This window comes from Macaca thibetana, chromosome 9, assembly GCF_024542745.1.
Source record: "Macaca thibetana thibetana isolate TM-01 chromosome 9, ASM2454274v1, whole genome shotgun sequence".
NCBI classification, from domain to species: Eukaryota; Metazoa; Chordata; class Mammalia; order Primates; family Cercopithecidae; genus Macaca; species Macaca thibetana.
The window spans coordinates 39,147,642-39,168,616 of NC_065586.1; the positions used below are offsets into that span (position 1 = coordinate 39,147,642).

Here is a 20,975-nt window from a genome sequence, read left to right on the forward strand (position 1 = left end):
GTTTCATAAGTGAAGGAGAAATAAAATCCTTTACAGAGAAGCAAATGCTTAGAGCTTTTGTCACCACTAGGCCTGCCTTACAAGAGACCCTGAAGGAAGCACTAAACATGGAAAGGAACAACCGGTACCAGCCATTGCAAAAACATGCCAAAATGTAAAGACCATCGAGGCTAGGAAGAAACTGCATCAACTAACGAGCAAAATAACCAGTTAATATCATAATGGCAGGATCAAGTTCACACATAACAATATTAACCTTAAATGTAAATGGACTAAATGCTCCAATTGAAAGACACAGACTGGCAAACTGGATAAAGAGTCAAGACCCATCAGTCTGCTGTATTCAGGAGACCCATCTCACATGCAGAGACATACATAGGCTCAAAATAAAGGGATGGAAGAAGATTTACCAAGCAAATGGATAACAAAACAAAGCAGGGGTTGCAATACTAGTGTCTGATAAAACAGACTTTAAACCATCAAAGATCAAAAGAGACAAAGAAGGCCATTACATAATGGTAAAGGGATCAATTCAACAGGAAGAGCTAACTATCCTAAATATATATGCACCCAATACAGGAGCATCCAGATTCATAAAGCAAGTCCTTAGAGACTTACAAAGAGACTTACACTCCCATACAATAATAATGGGAGACTTCAACACTCCACTGTCAACATTAGACAGATCAACGAGACAGAAAGTTAACAAGGATATCCAGGAATTGAACTCATCTCTGCAGCAAGCAGACCTAATAGACATCTATAGAACTCTCCACCCCAAATCAACAGAATATACATTCTTCTCAGCACCACATCGCACTTATTCCAAAATTGACCACGTAATTGGAAGTAAAGCACTCCTCAGCAAATGTACAAGAAGAGAAATTATAACAAACTGTCTCTTAGACCACAGTGCAATCAAACTAGAACTGAGGACTAAGAAACTCACTCAAAACCACCCAACTACATGGAAACTGAACAACCTGCTCCTGAATGACTACTGGGTACATAACGAAATGAAGGCAGAAATAAAGATGTTCTTTGAAACCAATGAGAACAAAGATACAACATACCAGAATCTCTGGGACACATTTAAAGCAGTGTGTAGAGGGAAATTTATAGCACTAAATGCCCACAAGAGAAAGCAGGAAAGATCTAAAATTGACACTCTAACATCGCAATTAAAAGAACTAGAGAAGCAAGAGCAAACACATTCGAAAGCAAGAAATAACTAAGGCAAGAAATAACTAAGATCAGAGCAGAACTGAAGGAGATAGAAACACAAAAAATCCTCCAAAAAATCAATGAATCCAGGAGTTGGTTTTTTGAAAAGATCAACAAAATTGACAGACCGCTAGCAAGACTAATAAAGAAGAAAAGAGAGAAGAATCAAATTGACGCAATAAAAAATGATAAAGGGGATATCACCACCGACCCCACAGAAATGCAAACTACCATCAGAAAATACTATAAACACCTCTATGCAAATAAACTGGAAAATCTAGAAGAAATGGATAATTTCCTGGACACTTACACTCTTCCAAGACTAAACCAGGAAGAAGTTGAATCCCTGAATAGACCAATAGCAGGCTCTGAAATTGAGGCAATAATTAATAGCCTACCAACCAAAAAAGTCCAGGACCAGATGGATTCACGGCCAAATTCTACCAGAGGTACAAGGAGGAGCTGGTACCATTCCTTCTGAAACTATTCCAATCAATAGAAAAAGAGGGAATCCTCTCTAACTCATTTTATGAGGCCAACATCATCCTGATACCAAAGCCTGGCAGAGACACAACAAAAAAAGAGAATTTTAGACTAATATCCCTGATGAACATCGATGCAAATATCCTCAATAAAATACTGGCAAACCGGATTCAGTAATACATCAAAAAGCTTATCCACCATGATCAAGTGGGCTTCATCCCTGGGATGCAAGGCTGGTTCAACATTCTGAAATCAATAAACATAATCCAGCATATAAACAGAACCAAAGACAAGAACCACATGATTATCTCAATAGACGCAGAAAAGGCTTTTGACAAAATTCAACAGCCCTTCATGCTAAAAACGCTCAATAAATTCGGAATTGACGGAACGTACCTCAAAATAATAAGAGCTATTTATGACAAACCCACAGCCAATATCATATTGAATGGGCAAAAACTGGAAAAATTCCCTTTGAAAACTGGCACAAGACAGGGATGCCCTCTCTCACCACTCGTATTCAACATAGTGTTGGAAGTTCTGGCTAGGGCAATCAGGCAAGAGAAAGAAATCAAGGGTATTCAGTTAGGAAAAGAAGAAATCAAATTGTCCCTGTTTGCAGATGACATGATTGTATATTTAGAAAACCCCATTGTCTCAGCCCAAAATCTCCTTAAGCTGATAAGCAACTTCAGCAAAGTCTCAGGATACAAAATTAATGTGCAAAAATCACAAGCATTCTTATACACCAGTAACAGACACACAGAGAGCCAAATCATGAATGAACTTCCATTCACAATTGCTTCAAAGAGAATAGAATACCTAGGAATCCAACTTACAAGGGATGTAAAGGACCTCTTCAAGGAAAACTACAAACCACTGCTCAATGAAATAAAAGAGGACACAAACAAATGGAAGAACATACCATGCTCATGGATAGGAAGAATCAACATTGTGAAAATGGTCATACTGCCCAAGGTTATTTATAGATTCAATGCCATCCCCATCAAGCTACCAATGAGTTTCTTCACAGAATTGGAAAAAACTGCTTTAAAGTTCATATGGAACCAAAAAAGAGCCCGCATCTCCAAGACAATCCTAAGTCAAAAGAACAAAGCTGGAGGCATCACGCTACCTGACTTCAAACTATAGTACAAGGCTACAGTAACCAAAACAGCATGGTACTGGTACCAAAACAGAGATATAGACCAATGGAACAGAACAGAGCCCTCAGAAATAATACCACACATCTACAGCCATCTGATCTTTGACAAACCTGAGAGAAACAAGAAATGGAGAAAGGATTCCCTATTTAATAAATGGTGCTGGGAAAATTGGCTAGCCATAAGTAGAAAGCTGAAACTGGATCCTTTCCTTACTCCTTATACGAAAATTAATTCAAGATGGATTAGAGACTTAAATGTTAGACCTAATACCATAAAAACCCTAGAGGAAAACCTAGGTAGTACTATTCAGGACATAGGCATGGGCAAAGACTTCATGTCTAAAACACCAAAAGCAACGGCAGCAAAAGCCAAAATTGACCAATGGGATCTCATTAAACTAAAGAGCTTCTGCACAGCAAAAGAAACTACCATCAGAGTGAACAGGCAACCTACAGAATGGGAGAAAATTTTTGCAATCTACTCATCTGACAAAGGGCTAATATCCAGAACCTACAAAGAACTCAAACAAATTTACAAGAAAAAAACAAACAGCCCCATCAAAAAGTGGGCAAAGGATATGAACAGACATTTCTCAAAAGAAGACATTCATACAGCCAACAGACACATGAAAAAATGCTCATCATCACTGGCCATCAGAGACATGCAAATCAAAACCACAATGAGATACCATCTCACACCAGTTAGAATGGCGATCATTAAAAATTCAGGAAACAACAGGTGCTGGAGAGGATGTGGAGAAATAGGAACACTTTTACACTGTTGGTGGGATTGTAAAGTAGTTCAACCATTATGGAAAACAGTATGGCGATTCCTCAAGGATCTAGAACTAGATGTACCATATGACCCAGCCATCCCATTACTGGGTATATACCCAAAGGATTATAAATCATGCTGCTATAAAGACACATGCACACGTATGTTTATTGCGGCACTATTCACAACAGCAAAGACTTGGAATCAACCCAAATGTCCATCAGTGACAGACTGGATTAAGAAAATGTGGCACATATACACCATGGAATACTATGCAGCCATAAAAAAGGATGAGTTTGTGTCCTTTGTAGGGACATGGATGCAGCTGGAAACCATCATTCTTAGCAAACTATCACAAGAACAGAAAACCAAACAGCGCATGTTCTCACTCATAGGTGGGAACTGAACAATGAGATCACTTGGACTCGGGAAGGGGAACATCACACACTGGGGCCTATCATGGGGGGGGTATTGCATTGGGAGTTATACCTGATGTAAATGACGAGTTGATGGGTGCTGACGAGTTGATGGGTGCAGCACAGCAACATGGCACAAGTATACATATGTAACAAACCTGCATGTTATGCACATGTACCCTAGAACTTAAAGTATAATAATAATAATAATAATAATAAAAGAGATACCAGATTCAAAGACTACATACTGTATGATTCCATTTATATAATATTCTAAAAACGGCAAACATATAGGCCCAAAGAATAGATAGTGGTTGCAAGAGGCTAAGAGTGGTGAGGGAATCTGACTTCAAAAAGGTAGTTTGGAGGAATTTTATTGACAGAGATGAAACAATTTTGTATCTTGCTTGTGGTGGTGGTTACACAAATCTATGAATTTTCAAAACTCATAAAATTATGCACCAAATAAAGAACTTTTCAGTATATAAAGCATAAATTTAAAAATGTAAATTTCAATAAATGTTTCACATATTTTCACTCAAATATTTGCACTTTTTTTTTTTTTTTGAGATGCAGTCTCACTCTGTCACCATGCTGGAGTGCAGTAGTGCGATTTTGGCTCACTGCAACCTCAACCTCCCAGGTTCAAGCAATTCTCCTGCCTCAGCCTCCCGAGTAGCTGGGACTACAGGTGCACACCACCACGCCCCACCTAATTTTTGTATTTTTAGTACAGAAGGGGTTTCACCATGTTGCGCAGGATAGTCTGGATCTCTTGACCTCATGATCTGCCCGCCTCAGCCTCCCAAAGTGCTGAGATTACAGGTGTGAGCCACCATGTCTGGCCATATTTGCATTTCTTTCAATTCTCGTAATAGACTAAAAAAGTTTTGCTGGAATGGAGTTGCTTATTTTTCTGTATTATAAAATGTAACTGATATTAAATTTATAGTTTCTATCTTTGGCATCACATCCCTTTTTGTTTTTTTTTTTGGGACAAGGTCTCACTTTGACACCCAGGCTGTAGCACAGTGGTGCCATGATGGCTTACTGCAGCCCAGGGCTCAAGTGATCATCCAACCTCAGCCTCTTGAGTAGCTGGGATCACAGGCACCTGCCTACATGCCCAGCTAACCGTTATTTTTAATTTTTTGTAGAGATAGGGGTCCCACTATAGTGCCCAGGCTGGTCTTGAACTCCAAGGATCAAGTGGTCCTCTTGCCTCTGCCTCCCAAATTGCTGGGATTACAGGTGTGGGCCACTGTGCCTGGCCCCCTTGTCAATTTTCAAAACTTTATACTCGTTTAGTGGTTTTAATGTTTAAGTATTGTATACATGTGAGAGTTTATCATGTGTGATCTATGTATACCTCTATATTCCAAATTGCTCGGAATGACATGCTCTTTGGAATACTCCATTCTTTCCCTCACTGTTTTGAGATGCTGTATTTACTACACATTAAAGAATACTCTTAATCATGGTGTCTTATTTCCACGGAGCAGGTGCCAAACTACTTTGAATAGAGCAATATTATATAGACAGATAGATATAGATATTTCTTATGCATTTTTTCCTGCTTTTTAAAACGTATACTGGGTGTTATTTAGGTTTTTACTTATTCCAAATAAAGTTGAGAATGCTTTTGTAAAGTACACAATACACTAAAGATCAAAGAGAAAAAATACACTCAAAAATTTGTTGATCTTCTTTTAGGGATTTTGTCTTCCTAAGAAAGGTACAGATGGACTAAATGTATTTCCATTTAGTCAAGCAATTTTAATGTCACAGAGGAAATAATATGTGACATTTATTTTCTTCTTTCGGATTATTGTAGCTCAGTCAGAAAATCGTTATTGCTTTAACGATTTTGATGAAGTAGCTTTCCTGTGGCACCTCCCCTTTTTCCCGCTCCCAAAGAATCGCAGATAGTGTCAAAGTCTTTTTGTATGGATGAGATCTACTTCCTAACATTTAAAGTGCAACTGACACGCAGCTGAACTCTTCTTGACGCGTCTGTGTCTAAACTGCACACACGCTGCACACAGACCTCCCCTGCAGTGCATCCCTTTGAGGCGCCCTGGGAGAGCCAGGGATGCAGGAAGCTCCAGCACCAACTCCAAGGGCATCTGCCCACTGCCTAGCGGGGCGCCTCTCAGCCAATCCCGAAGGGTTGCTCGCGGGGCCTCACGGGAAAGGTAGTTTTCAGGTTGGGCGCCAACACCGTCAGGCTTTGCGCGCTAGCTGCGCGCATGCCTTGTCCACCGTCTACCTGTGCGTTTCCGCCTTTCCTTTTGTTTTTCTCAGGTTTTGCGTGGGAGGCGGTCGCGCGATTTCAAGGGTCTACCAGCTCTTCTACGGCGAATGCAACCAGATGAGAGAGTGAGGTAAGCCTGGGTGGGTTGGGCAGGGAGGGCGAGGGGGCCCCGCGCGACTCCGGGGGCGGGCGGCAGGGGGCCGGTGCCAGGTGGCGGGGAGGAGCCTCGGGGACCTCACAGGGGAAGCCGGGGACGGCAGGGCTGCAGCATGTCTGCCAGGACGCTAGGCCTGTTCCTTAAAGGCGCAGTCTCTGTCCAGAGCGGGCCACACCGCGTGTGTCGCCCCGGTTGTAGGGGCCGCAGAGGAGGGCATGTGCGCTTACGTGGTCAGTGCGCTGAGCCTTGCGGGAGGGGCAGTTCTTTGGTCAAGCGGGAGCCGGTGTGCTAGGGCGCGACCGTACCTGAGCGGGGAAGGGCGAGTGCAGTGGCCTGCCCCACCGACCGACTCCGTTCCACGTTCTGCATTCGTCCTCTTTAGGTTCCGAACTGCCCTCCAGTCAGGTCTATCACTGCATCTTGGTATTTGCTGTTCCTCTGTCCTGACTTCATCTTGCACTCAGGAAAGATCTTCAAGAATTACCTAATTTTGGCTGGGCGCGGTGGCTCTTAGCACCTGTAATCCCAGCACTTTGGGAGGCCGAGGCGGGTGGATCACCTGAGGTCAGAAATTCGAGACCAGCCTGACCAACATGGTGAAAGCCCGTCTCTACGAAAAATATGAAAAGTAGTTGTGCGTGGTAGCGCATACCCGTAATCCCAGCTAGTGAGGCAGAGAATTGCTTGAACCCGGGAGGCGGAGGTTGCAGGTAGCCGAGATCGCACCATTGCACTCCAGACTGGGCACCAAGAGCGAAATGCCGTCTCGGGGGGAAAAAAAAAAACAAAAAAAAACTAATTTTGCCTCATTTGTTAGAAGAAATTTTTTTTTTTTTTTTTTTTTTTTTTTTTGTTTGTCAAGGTTATTGACTTGTTCAGGATCACAGTTTGTTAGTAGGGAAGACTAAGTCACATCTGACCCCTAAGCCAGTACTGTCTACTTTTCCATACACGTCAAAGCAAGTTTAAAATATCCCTTTGAGAAATAGCAACAAAGTTAGACGAAAAAATTAAAATAGATTTTTTCTTTGAAGCACTGCTGCTTATGGCTTTCTGTGGAGTCACTCACCAGAGGTTAACATTACTGGGAAAATCAATAGCTTAGTCCTATTTTTTACAATGGTTTTAGTGTTAATGTTCCTTCATTAAATATATTGTTAAGTTGTTTAGCCAATATTATCATTATACATTTTTTGTGAACACTGAGGGAGATTGAAATCCTTAGGAAGCAAATATTTACTTTCACCTGGTGAAAAATCTTGTGCCCAAGAGCTGCATAATTATGTTGGAGTTATATTAGGGTGGTCTTTCACCATTTCTACCTCCTATTCCGGAGTGTCAGAGGACATTGATATTCTCCCAGAGGGAGCATTTTACCTAGTGGGTGTGTATGGCTTCTTAGGGCAGAAGAATCAGGGAGTTGCCAGGCGGGCCAAATCTTTCATGATCCCATTCCTCTTTTTCTAACTTAGCTGTATCTTCAGAGTTGTCTCCGTCTTTCCAAGAACAGAACAAAATGAACAAGGTAAGTTGTTTATTTAATTCCCTACTTTATTTTGCAGTGGACTTTGTGAAATTTGTAAGAGTCAATATGGTGATGTTTTTGTTTTTTTGTTTTTGTGTGAGATGGAGTCTCGCTCTGTCACCCAGGGTGGAGTACAGTGTCTCCATCTTGATTCACTGCAACTTCTGCCTCCTGGGTTCAAGCAATTCTTCTGTGTCAGCCTCCCGAGTAGTTGGAGCTGCCAGCTCACGCTGCCACGCCTGGCTAATTTTTTGCACTTTAATAGAGACGGGGTTTCACCATGTTGCCCAGGCTGGTCGTGAACTCCTGAGCTCAGTCTGCCTGCCTTGGCCTCCCAAAGTGCTGGGTTTACAAGCATGAGCCACTGTGCCTGGCCAAGAGTCAATATGTTAAGATGAGAAATTAGTAATAGATAAACTTCCCAGAAAATATAAAGTAACAGATCAATAGCAGGGCCAAGTTAGAGTCAATAAGTTGAGCTTCATATGTTTCTTATGTTTTCAACAACCACGGCAGAAAGGAAGACACTGGATACAGACAGACTCCTCTGAAGACACAAAGACTTCCTGGCAGATACCTTTTTTGGTCATAACATAGGGACCTATAGTGAATAACCTTCCAGTGATAACCCTGAAATGAGTGCAGCCTATTGACTCAAACTGCTTTCTTAATTTTTATTTTACACAGGTTTCAATTTTCTTTTGGATGTAGTTCAGTTTTTTTTGATCAATAAATTAAAATGTATTTTAATTTTAATTAATTAATTTTTTTTTTTTTTTAGACGGAGTCTCGCTCTATTACCAGGCTGGAGTACAGTGGTGCAATCTTGACTCACTGGAACTTCTGCTTCCAGATTCAAGCAATTCTCTTGCCTCAGCTTCCCGAGTAGCTGGGATTACAGACACGCGCCACCATCCCCAGCTAATTTTTGTATTTTTAGTAGAGACGGGGTTTCACCATGTTGGCCAGGCTGGTCTCAGTCTGCTGACCTCGTGATCCACCCGCCTTGGCCTCCCAAAGTGCTAGGATTATGTATTTTAATTTTTAATGAATCTTATTTCTACATGTGTAGCAGATAGACAGAAAACCCTTTAAAGTTTAAATATAGAACTTAATAAATTATTACAAATGCATGGTGCAAATAATGAATACATAGGTCAAAACAAACATTGCCAGCACTCCTGAAGCTGCCGTCTTGTCCCCCTCACAATCCCGACACCTCCCTGCTCATTCACTCATTTCCATTTAATCTGTGGCTTCAGTGGCAGAGTTGAGTAGTTGTGACAGGAACCTTTTGGCCTGCAAAGCCCCAAATTTAATGATGTCTGATTTTTTTTTTTTTTTTTTGGAGAGAGTCTCACTCTGTCACCCAGGCTAGAGTGCAGTGGTGCGATCTTGGCTCACTGTAGCCTCTGCCTTTAGGGCCCAAGGGATTCTCCTGGCTAAGTCTCCCAAGTAGCTGAAATTACAGGCACGTGCCATCACACCTGGCTAATTTTGTATGTTAGTAGAGACGGGGTTTCACTTGGCCAGGCTGGTCTTGAACTCCTGTCCTCGTGATCTACCTGCCTTGGCCTCCCAAAGTGCTGAGATTACAGGTGTGAGCCACGGTGACTGGCCAAATATTTAATGTCTGAGTTTTTACAGAAGAAGTTTACCAATCCCTAGATTAGTTTATTAAGTTTATTGTTGGTGTCGTGTACTATTTCAGACGACTTTTCCTGCTTTGAGGTCATGAAGATAATCTCTTTTGTTATCTTTTCAAATATTTATTGTTTTGGCATTCACATTTACGTCTCTTTCATTGGAATGGGTGTCTACTTTTGTATGAGATAGATGTCAGATTCCTTTTTTCGTACGGTTAATGTAGAATTATTTTTGAAAACACCATCCTTTCCCCACTGTTTTACATTGTGATATTTGTCGTCAATTGTGTGTATATATATATGTCTGTGTGTTTTTTGGACTATGTTCTGTTGGTTGGTTGTGCCAGTACCACACTTGGTGAAATATCTTAGCGTCTACTAGTGGGTTTAACACATTTTTTTCTTCAGCAATATCCTGGCTCTTCCTAGTTCCTTGCATTTCCATACAAATGTTGTTGGTATTCATAAAATAACTTGCTGAGACTTTCTTTGGGGTTGAATTGAACCTATATATAAATTTGGGAAGAATTACTTACCTTTTTTTTTGAGATAGTGTTGCCCAGGCTGGAGTGCAGTGGTGCGATCTCAGCTCACTGCGACCTCCACCTCCCGGGTTCAAGTGATTCTCCTGCCTTAGCCTCCCGAGGAACTGGGATTACAGGCACCCACCACCATGCCTGGCTAATGTTTTTGTATTTTTAGTAGCGACGGGGTTTCACCATGTTGGCCAGGCTGGTCTTGAACTCCTGACCTCAAGTGAGCCGCCTGCCTTGACGTACTAGAATTACAGATGCGAGCCACCGTGCCTGGCCTCCAGTTCCATTCTTATTTTCCTTCCTCAGTTTTCTGACAACCGTCTGATTTTCTCTTGATGTCTTTGAACACCGCTATATTATAAATGTCTCTGTAGTCCTTGTTTCATTCTTGATTTTCATATTATGCTTCATTTTTTTTTTTTTTTTGAGTTGGAGTTTTGCTTTTGTTACCCAGGCTGGAGTGCAATGGCGCTGACCTTGGCTCACTGCAACATCTGCCTCCCAGGTTAAAGGGTTTCTCCTGTCTCAGCCTCCTAAGTAGCTGGGATTACAGGTGCCGGCCACCACACCTGGCTAATGTTTTGTATTTTTAGTAGAGATGGGGTTTCACCATTTTGGTCAGGCTGGTCTCTAACTCCTGACCTCAGGTGATCCACCTGCCTCAGCCTCCCAAAGTGTGGAGATTATAGGCGTGAGCCACCGCACTAAGCCTATGCTTCAAAGTTAATATATTTAGGACATTTCTTGCTAGAATACTGTGTCCAACCTATTTTGCCCTAACTTTTACTGGTTTACGTGGTGGCCCTAGTATCTGGGCAGCTGTTCATGGGGATAGGCAGAGGAAACATTTTTTTTCTTAATGAATTGGTGACCACATTTTGTTGCTCTGTCTCCTATTATCTGTGCCCTATTTGCATCCTGGTTTCTTCTACAGTAGTTTATGTAAATGTTGTTTTGTCCCTTGCTGTTCTCAATAGAATTGGTTCTGTAAACAAAACCTGATCACGTAATTTCAGTATATGCTCACATCTCATCTTTGGCTCTCCCTTTTTCACAGCAGTGATCCCTAAAAGATGCGCCCTAGAGGATATCCAGAACAATCCTATTGGATGTCTTCTCCTATGTACTCCACAGATGTTTCAAGTATAATACTTCCAAAATCTTTCCATTTTCTCTACATCCTTATTATTGTCTCTGAATTAAAGGATTAGAACCCAGAATATGTATTGTGATGAAGAAAATGTCAGGCTCTTTCTCTACATTTTTAAATCCAAATGAGAATTAAATTGGAATTCCTAATAAATGTACTGACAATTTATTTCTGTGATTTGTAAATATAAATCTGTAGTTCTCAGTAATATTCTTGAAAATGGTAAATGATCAAATACTCTGGAGACCATTGGTCTAAAATTACTCTATAACCCATATCCTTGACTTTTTTTCTCAAGATAGCACCAGGCCATCTCCTGTGCTGTCTGTCTTTTTGTTGATGTCTGCATTGTGTTGGAGGCCCTCACCTATGCTTGTATCATGGCCCCATGCTTATGAAGAACATAACAGAGTGTTCTTCATAATTTAACCAACAGCTGTACTTCCTCAGTTAAGCTCAAAACAGAGCTAACTTTGCTCCTAATATTAGTCTATTGTGTTTGTACTTTCACCTTAGTACTTGTAACATGTTACCACATATATTTTCTTATCACTCTGTATGTTCTTTGATCACAGGAAGATTTTTATTAATCTTAGTATTTCCAGCAGTGATGATAGTTCCAGGTACATTGTAGGAACTTCATGATTTCTTTTGCATGAATTAATATCTTAATGCATTAATGGCAGAATATTTCTGTTATGATTTCTTTTTTTCCCTAAAAGTACAAAGCAAAACAAATATTCTATGAATAATAATCGTGGTAAGGATTAGCCCATACTTCTTTTTTCATGCCACCTAATTCTGAACATTTCAGGTAGAACAGAAGTTCCAGGGGTCAATATCATTTAAAGATGTGACTGTGGGCTTCACCCAGGAGGAGTGGCAGCACCTGGACCCCAGTCAGAGGGCTCTGTATAGAGATGTGATGCTGGAGAACTACAGCAACCTTGTCTCAGTGGGTAAGGTCTGTTCACTGTATCATTCTAAATAGCATTTGTTTATTCTTTTGATTATGAAGCATATGGGCAGTCTGTATAGTTTAATGATATTTAAGGTTAGGCTGCAGGAGTCAGTGTTGATTGATCACCTTTGAGCACCAGAAGATACTTGTGTTCACTTCTCCAGTGAAAATGTTCCACTGGCAACTTGAAGCAGCCCCAGAAGCTTCTTCCTGCTTCAAAGGCCTGAAGTCTAGACTGCTTGGTCCAAATCCTAAATTATTTCCTGTCAACAGGGTATTGTGTTCACAAACCAGAGGTGATCTCCAGGCTGGAACAAGGAGAAGAGCCATGGAGACTGGAGGAAGAATTCCCAAGCCAGAGCTTTCCAGGTGAGTTAATATGTACTGCACAGATTCACATCAGGGGATTTGTTTTTTCCAAGTAGTTTCCAATTCAGGGATTGGCAACTTTGGGACATTTTTCAAGAACATCTCCATAGGGGTCCTAACCTGTGGAAGTGATGGAGAATACCTAAATCAAACCTCCAGACACTACTCACAAAATTCCTCCTTTTTGAATCATTTTTTTGAATGTTTGCTATTCTTACACCTGTCAATAGTTGAGTCTTTGCCCACCTCAACTTTACTTTGTTTCGTATCTTTTCTTGGTTATCATTTTTCTTAAAGCACTTTCAGTGTCCCACCTTACCTCCATTGTTTGTGTTTATTCTGTTGTCAGAATTTTTTATACACTCATTTTTAAACTCAGCAAATAATTTTTGAGTACTTGCTGTGTGCTGAGAATATAATGATGAAAAACATTAGGCTGGGCGTGGTAGTTCACACCTGTAATCCCAGCGCAGGTCAAGGCAGGCAGATCACTTGAGGTCAGGAGTTTGAGAACAGCCTGGCGAACATGGAGAAACCCCGTCTCTACTAAAAATACACAATTAGCTGGACGTGGTGGCAGGTGCCTGTAATCCCAGCTACTTGGGAGGCTGAGGCAGGAGAATCACTTGAACCCGGGAGGCAGAGGTTGCAGTGAGCTGAGATTGCGCCACTGCACTCCAGCCTGGGAGACAGAGCGAGACTGTCTCTCAAAAACAAGTACATAAAAAAAAAAAAAAAAAAAAAATTATGTCTCTAAGTATATTATGTATACTTATATGTATATGTATATTAAATGTTCTGTGGTTTTGAAGACACTGATAGAAATTAAAGGAAGTTAGATTGGCTGAATGTGGTACTTTAAGGAACAGTCAGGGGAAGCCTTAATGAGGTCAACATTAGAGCAGAAACTTGAATGAAATGACTGTGGGAGCCATGAGGATTCTGCCCCTTTTCAGCAGGGGTAGTTGCAGCTTCTAGCCTTGGACAGGAATGTGCTTGGTGGTTTTCAGGAATAACCAAAAAGTCACAGTGGCTGAAGGGAGGGGTTGATTGAAGGCAGCTGAAGTCCAAAGGTGAACCTATCATAAGCCTTACTCAGTTAATTTTACTTTTAATTTAGTGGTGGATTTTCAGCAGATGAGCAACATCTGATTTATATTTCTATAAGATCTTTCTCACCTCCTTAGAGGAAGTATTGGGCATGGCATAGGGCATAGAGAGCGCATTAAAGGCCTGTGGTAATTTTTCTTATGAACGATTGTGGTAGCTTGGACAAAGCCGGAAGGCAGGAGGGAATGGGAAGAGGTTTGATTCTCAGTATTTGGAAAGTGGGGCAATAACAAAAGAACTAACATTTGTAACATCAGAAGGAAGGGAAAGAGGTGTTTAAAGTATTTGAAGAAGTAATGGCTGGACCTTCTCAAATTTAGCAAAAGATATAAAACTACACATTCCCGAGTCTGAAGTAACATCAAATAAGTTAAGTCCATGGCAAACTCACACTGTAATTAAATTTTTGAAAACTAAAGAAAAAATTTTCAAAGTAGCCAGAGAGAAACAGCACATTCTCTACAGGGAATGACGGTGGGTTCCTCTTCTGAAACTATGGTGGCTGGAAGGAAGTAGTATATTTTCTCAAGTACTGACAGGAAAGCACTATCAAATAAAAAATCTGTGTCTTTTGAAACTATATTCATGAATAAAGGGGAACTAAAGGCATCATTAGACAGCGAAGCTAAGAGAAAATGTTGCTAGCAAACCTACCTTTAAAAATTGACTAGCAGTTCTCTAAATAGAACGGAAATAACACAAGAAGGCTTGGAATGCAGGAAAGAAAGAAGATTGGAGGTTGGCAAAAATGGGGATAAATATATTTTTCTCATGAGTTTCTAGAATCATTTTTGATGGTTGCAGCAAAATGCTCTGTATGTAGGGGAAACACTTAAGACAATTATATTTTAAAAGTGGGGAGGGTAAAGGGGCCTAAGTAGAATGAAACTTGGTACATTTCACTTGAAGTGGTAAAATGCCTGATAGAGTGTGATAAGTTACATATGTACATTTTTATACCTAGAACAACTACTGAGAAAACTATAAAATGTGGTACACTTAGAAATACTGTAAATAAACCAACATGGAATCTAAAGGAATATTTAGGTAACTAATAGGAAAATAAGGAAAAAGGAACAGATGAATGGAAAACAGAAAACAAAACAAATAGCAGCCTAGCAGAGCAATATTTACCTTAAATGTAAATAATCAGAGTACACTAATTAAAATATAAATTGGCAGAGTGGAAAAAACGTAAAACATGATTCTAAAATTTTTAATTTTTGTGAGTACATAGTAGATGTATATATTTTTGGGGTACAGGAGCTGTTTTGATACAGGCACTCAATGTCTGGTAATCACATTAGGGTAAATTGGGTGTCTATTCCCACGAGTATTTATCTTCTGTGTTATAAACAATCCAGTTATACTCTTTTAGTCATTTTAAAATGTACAATTAAATTTGACTATAGTCACCCTGTTGCGCTAGCAAATATTAGATCTTATTCATTCTTTCTAACTTTTTTTGTACCCTTTAACCATCTTCACCTTACCCCCACCCCACCACACTACCTTTCCCAGCCTCTGGTAACCATCCTTTTACTTTCTACCTCACCTCCACGAGTTCAGTTGTGTTAATTTTTAGCTTTCACAAATAAATGAGGACATGCAAAATTAACATTCTGTGCCTCCATTTCCATCTACTTTGTTGCATATGACAGGATCTCTCATTCTTTTTTATGGCTGAATGGTACTCCATTGTGTATATGTACCACATTTTCTTTATCTGTTTATCTGTGAATGGACACTTAGCTGTTGTGGACACTTAGCAGATCTTAGCTGTTGTGAACAGTGCTGCAGTAAACATGGGAGCAGAGATATCTCATTGATGTACTGATTTCTTTTCTTTTGGGTATATACCTAGGAGTGGGATTGCTGGATCATATGATAGCTCTATTTTTAGTTTTTTCAGGAACTTCCAAACTGTTCTGTTTCAGCCATATGAAGTGAAAACCACTCTGTAAGTGCTCACGTGACTCTTCCTGTGAAACTGCTTCTTTTGTGTAGATAGTTGTCAATTTTAGTCTTCCTGCAAGGGAGTGGGTATGATAGGTGGCGTTCTCTATTCCACCATCTTGTTCCACCCATCCTAAAAATGTTTCTTAGGAAACTCATAACATAGTGAACAACATAGGTTGATAAAGTATATAAAAAGATAAACTGTACAAACATTAATCAAAACAAAGAGTGACACTGTTAATATCAAATACAGTAGACTCCAGAACAAAGAAAATTATTAGACAGAAAGAACATTATGTAATGATAAAAGGATCAATCCAACAAAAATGCAACGATCCTAAATGTGTCTCTAGCAAACCTCAAAGTACACAAAACAAAACTGAGCTGAAAAGAGAAAAGCACATTTTAAATTGTAGTTGGAAAATTCATCACTCTTAGCAATTGGTAGAATTACTAGCCATGATTACTGGCAGATATAGAAGAACAGGACAGCAACATCAGCCAACAGGACTGAAGCAACATTGTAGAATAGTGCTCAACAAGGCCGGGTGCGGTGGCCCACACTTGTAATCCCAGCACTTTGGGAAGCCGAGGTGGGTGGATTGCTTGAAGTCAGGAGTTCAAGAGTAGTCTGGATAACATGGTGAAACCTTGTCTCTACTAAAAATACAAATATTAGCCAGGCATAGTGGCGCATGCCTGTAGTCCCAGCTACTTAGGAAGCCAAGGCAGGAGAATTGCTTGAACCGGGAGGTGAAGGTTGCAGTGAGCCACGATTGTGTTACAAAGCTTAGGTTACAGAATGAGAATCTGTCTCAAAAAAAAAAAAAGAATAGTGCCCAACAACAGCAAAATACAATTTTTTTCTCAAGTGTCCATGGAATATTCAGAAAGATAGACCATATCCTGGGCCATAGATAAGCCTTGGCAGATTTAAAAGAATTGAAATCATTCTGAGTATGTATGTTTTCTGGCCATAATGAAACCAAACTACAAATCAGTAATAGAATGACAATAGGAAAATATTTAATCATTTAGAAATTAAGCATCAGAGTTTAAATAAAGTCTGGAGTGAAGAAGAGACCTCAAATTCAATAGTAGAAGCGCATAGACTTAATGAAAATGAGACCATACCATATCAATATTTGTGGGAGGTAGCTAAAGCAGTGCTGGTAGAGAAATGTATAGCACTAAATGCTAACATTAAAGAGGATAATAGGTCGCAAACCCATAATTGACTTTCTACATTAAAAAACTAGCAAAGAGCAAAATAAAACCTCTGTTAAGTAGAAGGAAGAAAATAATACTGGAAGCAGAAATCAGTAAAATTGAAAATACGAAAAAGTAGAGAAAACTAATGAAGCGTAGGGTTTTTTGGGAAAAAATCAATAAAATTGATAAACGTCTGGCAATATTGATTAAAAATATAAAATGAGATGACAAATCATCAATATCTGGAATGAAACGGAATATCAATCCGCTATCCATTTAACAGTATAATAAGGGAATCTTGTCAACAACTTTATGCTCATAAATATGACAACATAGGCCAGGTGTGGTGGCTCATGCCTGTTATCTCAGCACTTGGAGAGGCCAAGGCGGGTGGATCACCTGAGGTCGAGAGTTCGTGACCACCCTGGCCAACGTGGTGAAACTCTGTCTCTACTAAATATACAAAAATTAGCCTGGTGTGGTGGTGCATGCCTGTAGTCCCAGCTACTCAGGAGGCTGAGGTAGGAGAATGGCTTGAACCCAGGGAGTGGGCGGTTGCGGTGAGCTGAGATTGTGCCATTGCACTCTAGCCTGGGCAGCAGAGCAAAACTCTGCCCCCACGCCCCCCCAGAAAAATGACAACATAGAAGAAATGTAGCAGTTCTTCAGAAACTACAAACTGTTACAACTCAATCAGGGTGATACAAATAATTTGAATGACTCATAGGTTTTCATAAAAGTTGACATAATTTGAATCAAAGAATTTAAATTTTAAATAAAAACCTCCAAAAAACCAATTTCCGAGTACAAGAGAGTTGTAGTCCTCACTAGAGAATTCTACCTAACATTTACACAAGAATTAATGGTGATTTTATATAATGTCCTCAGAAAATGGAAGCAGAAATATTTATTTATTTACTTACTTATTGAGATGGAGTCTTGCTCAGTCACCCAGGCTGGAGTACAGTGGTATAATCTCGGCTCACTGCAACCGCTGTCTCCCAAGTTCAAGTGATTCTCCTGCCTTAGCCTCCTGAGTAGCTGGGACTACAGGCGCATGCCACCATGCTCGGCTAATTTTTGTATTTTTACTAGAGACGGGGTTTCACCATATTGGCCAGGCTCAAACTCCTGACCTCGTGATCCACCCACCTCGGCCTCCCAAAGTGCTAGGATTACAGGTGTGAGCCACCGCGCCCAGCCAAGAGGGAACACTTCTTAACGCATTTAAAAAATTATTTTGATGCCAAAACCATACAGACAGTACAAAAATTATAAAACTACAGACCTATGCATCCCATAAATTTTGTAGCAAAAATCTTTAACAAAATACTAGCAAATAGAAAAGAGTCATGTAAAAAGTATACACCATAACCAAGTGGGATTTACTTGAGTTATGCAAGCAAGGCTGGTTTAACATTCAGAAATCAATCAGTGTGATTAACCCACCATAGGCTAAAGAAGAAAAATTACGCACCATCAGTTAATATAGAGAAAGCATTTGACAAAATGCAATATCCATCCATGATAAAAACTCTCCATACTAGACATTGAGAGGATCTTCCTCAATTTGATAAATGAACATGCACAAAATATCTATAGCAAATATATTTGCTGGTAAGATGAATGCTTTCCCTGTAAAACTGGGAACGAGGCAAGGATGTTTGCTCTTGCCACTCTTACTGATTATAGTACTGTAACTTTTATCAAGCACAATGAAGCAAGAAAATGAAATAGAAGTCATACACATAGAGAAGAAATAAAACTGTTTATATTTACATATGACATGATTATATATGTAGAATATTACAAGGAATCTTAGAAAATAAAAACCTCAGGCCAGGCACAGTGGCTCATGCCAGTAATCCCAGCACTTTGGGAGGCCGAGGTGGGTGGATCATCTGAGGTCGGGAGTTGAAGAGCAGCCTGACCAATATGAAGAAACCTTGTCTCTATTAAAAATACAAAATTAGCTGGGTGTGGTGGTGCATGCCTGTAATCCCAGCTACTCGAGAGGCAGGAGAATCGCTTGAACCTGGGAGGCGGAGGTTGCGGTGAGCCGAGATCATGCCATTGCACGCCAGCCTGGGCAACAGGAGCAAAACTCTGTCTCAAAAACAACAACAACAAATCAACAACAACAACAACAAATGAAAACCTCCCAGAATGAATGAATGATTTCCAAAAAGTTTCAGGGTCCAAGATGAACACATACAATCAGTTTCTCTCCACTAACAATGAACATATGGAAATCTAAATTAAAAACATAATACCACTTATTCCATAGGAAATTAAATACTTTGGTATAAATTGAACAAAATGTGTATAGGACTTTTGTGCCGAAAATTACAAAATGCTGATGAAAGAAAGAAATGGAGACACATGGTCTCTTGATAGATTGGAAAACTCAACTTAGTAAGTATGCCACTTCTTTCCAAATTGATCTGTAGGTTTAATGGCATTCCTGTCAAGATTCCAGTAAGGTTTTTCTCAGCTTTAAATAAACTTATTCCAAAATTTTTATAAACAGTCAGAGTCATAAACAGTTGAAACAATTTTGAGAAAATTTTTCTCAAAAGTTTTGAGAAAAAGAATAGTAGGAGTTACTGTATCCAGTGTTAAGGCTTATTACAGTAGTCTCCCCTTTTCTGTGGTTTTGCTTTCTGCAGTTTCAGTTACCTGAGGCCAACTGTGGTTCAAAAATATTAAATAGGAAACTTCAGAAATAAATAATTCCTAAGTTTAAATTGCATACTGCTGTGAGTAGCATGATGAAATTTTGCACTGTCCTGTCCCAGGACATGAGTCAACCCTGTGTCCAGCATACTCAGGCTGTATATGCTACCCATGAGTTAATTACTTAGTAACTGTCTTGATTATTTACTGTCATGATATGTGTTCAGGTAACCCTTATTTTACTTAATAATGGCCCTAAAGAGCAAGAGTAGTGATGCTAGCATATTGTTACAACTTTTCTCTTTTATGATGATGTTAATTTCTCCCTGTCCCCAATTTATAAATTAAACTTTATCATAGGTTTGTATATTTAGGAAAAAAACCATAGTATTTACAGGGCTCAATACTATCTGAAGTTTCAGGCTTCCACTGGGTGTCTTGGAATGTATCCCCCTTGGATAAGGAGTGACTACTGTATGCATATATTAATAGCTATAATAATTAAGAGGACAGGATGTTGGTAGAATATACACATTAGTAGAACATACACATAGAAAAATGGAAAAGAATAGAAAACCTCAATATTGATTATGCTGTTATAGACTACATGTTCACATCTCCCCAAAATTCATATGTTGGAGCCCTCACCCCCAGTGTGGTGGTATTTGGAGATGTGGAGCCCTTGGGAGGTAATTAGGGTTACAGTAGGTCATGAGGGTGGGGCCCTCAAGATGAAGTTAGTGCCTTATAGGAAGAGTAAGTGAGCTTGCTCGCTCTCCATGTGCATAGAGGAAAGGCGATGTGAACATACTGTGGCTGTCTGTAAGCTGGGAAGAGGCCCTCACCAGGCCCTGGCCATACTGGCATCCTGATCTCAGACTTCCAGCATTTGGAACCGTGAGGAAATAAACTTCTGTTGTTTAAGCCACACAGTCTGTGGTATTTTGTTATGGCAGCTGAAGCTAAGACATTTACAAACTGTTGACAAAAATGCAAAAGAAATTCAGTCAGGTATTCAGCAAATGATGCTGGAGCATTTTAACAATATCTTGTTTTGTGTCTGGCAAAATATATGTAACATGAAATTTTCCATTTTAACAGGTTTTAAGTGGCATTGCACTTACAATGTTGTATAGCCATTACCACAATTTCTAAAACATTTTCATTATTTCAAACAGAAACTCTATTGCCATTAAGCAGTAACTACTCATTCCCCCCTCCCACCAGCCTATGGTAACCTCTTATCTAGTTTGTTTCTGTGAGTTTTGACTCTTGTGAATATTTCATGTCAGTAGTGTGACAACATTTGGCCTTTCATGTCTGCCTTATTTCACTTAGCATGATGCTTTCAGCTTTC

The 20,975-nt window shown here is 39.9% G+C and overlaps 1 protein-coding gene across 1 annotated transcript in view; it reads left to right on the forward strand.

The window, feature by feature from the left end:
- The first annotated feature begins 6,293 nt into the window (after window positions 1-6,293).
- LOC126963097 (zinc finger protein 33A-like) overlaps window positions 6,294-20,975 on the forward strand; it is a 52,949-nt gene continuing 38,267 nt past the window's right edge. The window contains 5 exon segments of the mRNA XM_050805053.1: window positions 6,294-6,447; window positions 7,947-7,999; window positions 11,239-11,324; window positions 12,146-12,290; window positions 12,566-12,661. Of these exon segments, the coding sequence (XP_050661010.1) occupies window positions 6,425-6,447; window positions 7,947-7,999; window positions 11,239-11,324; window positions 12,146-12,290; window positions 12,566-12,661 (403 nt within the window). The 5' untranslated portion in view covers window positions 6,294-6,424.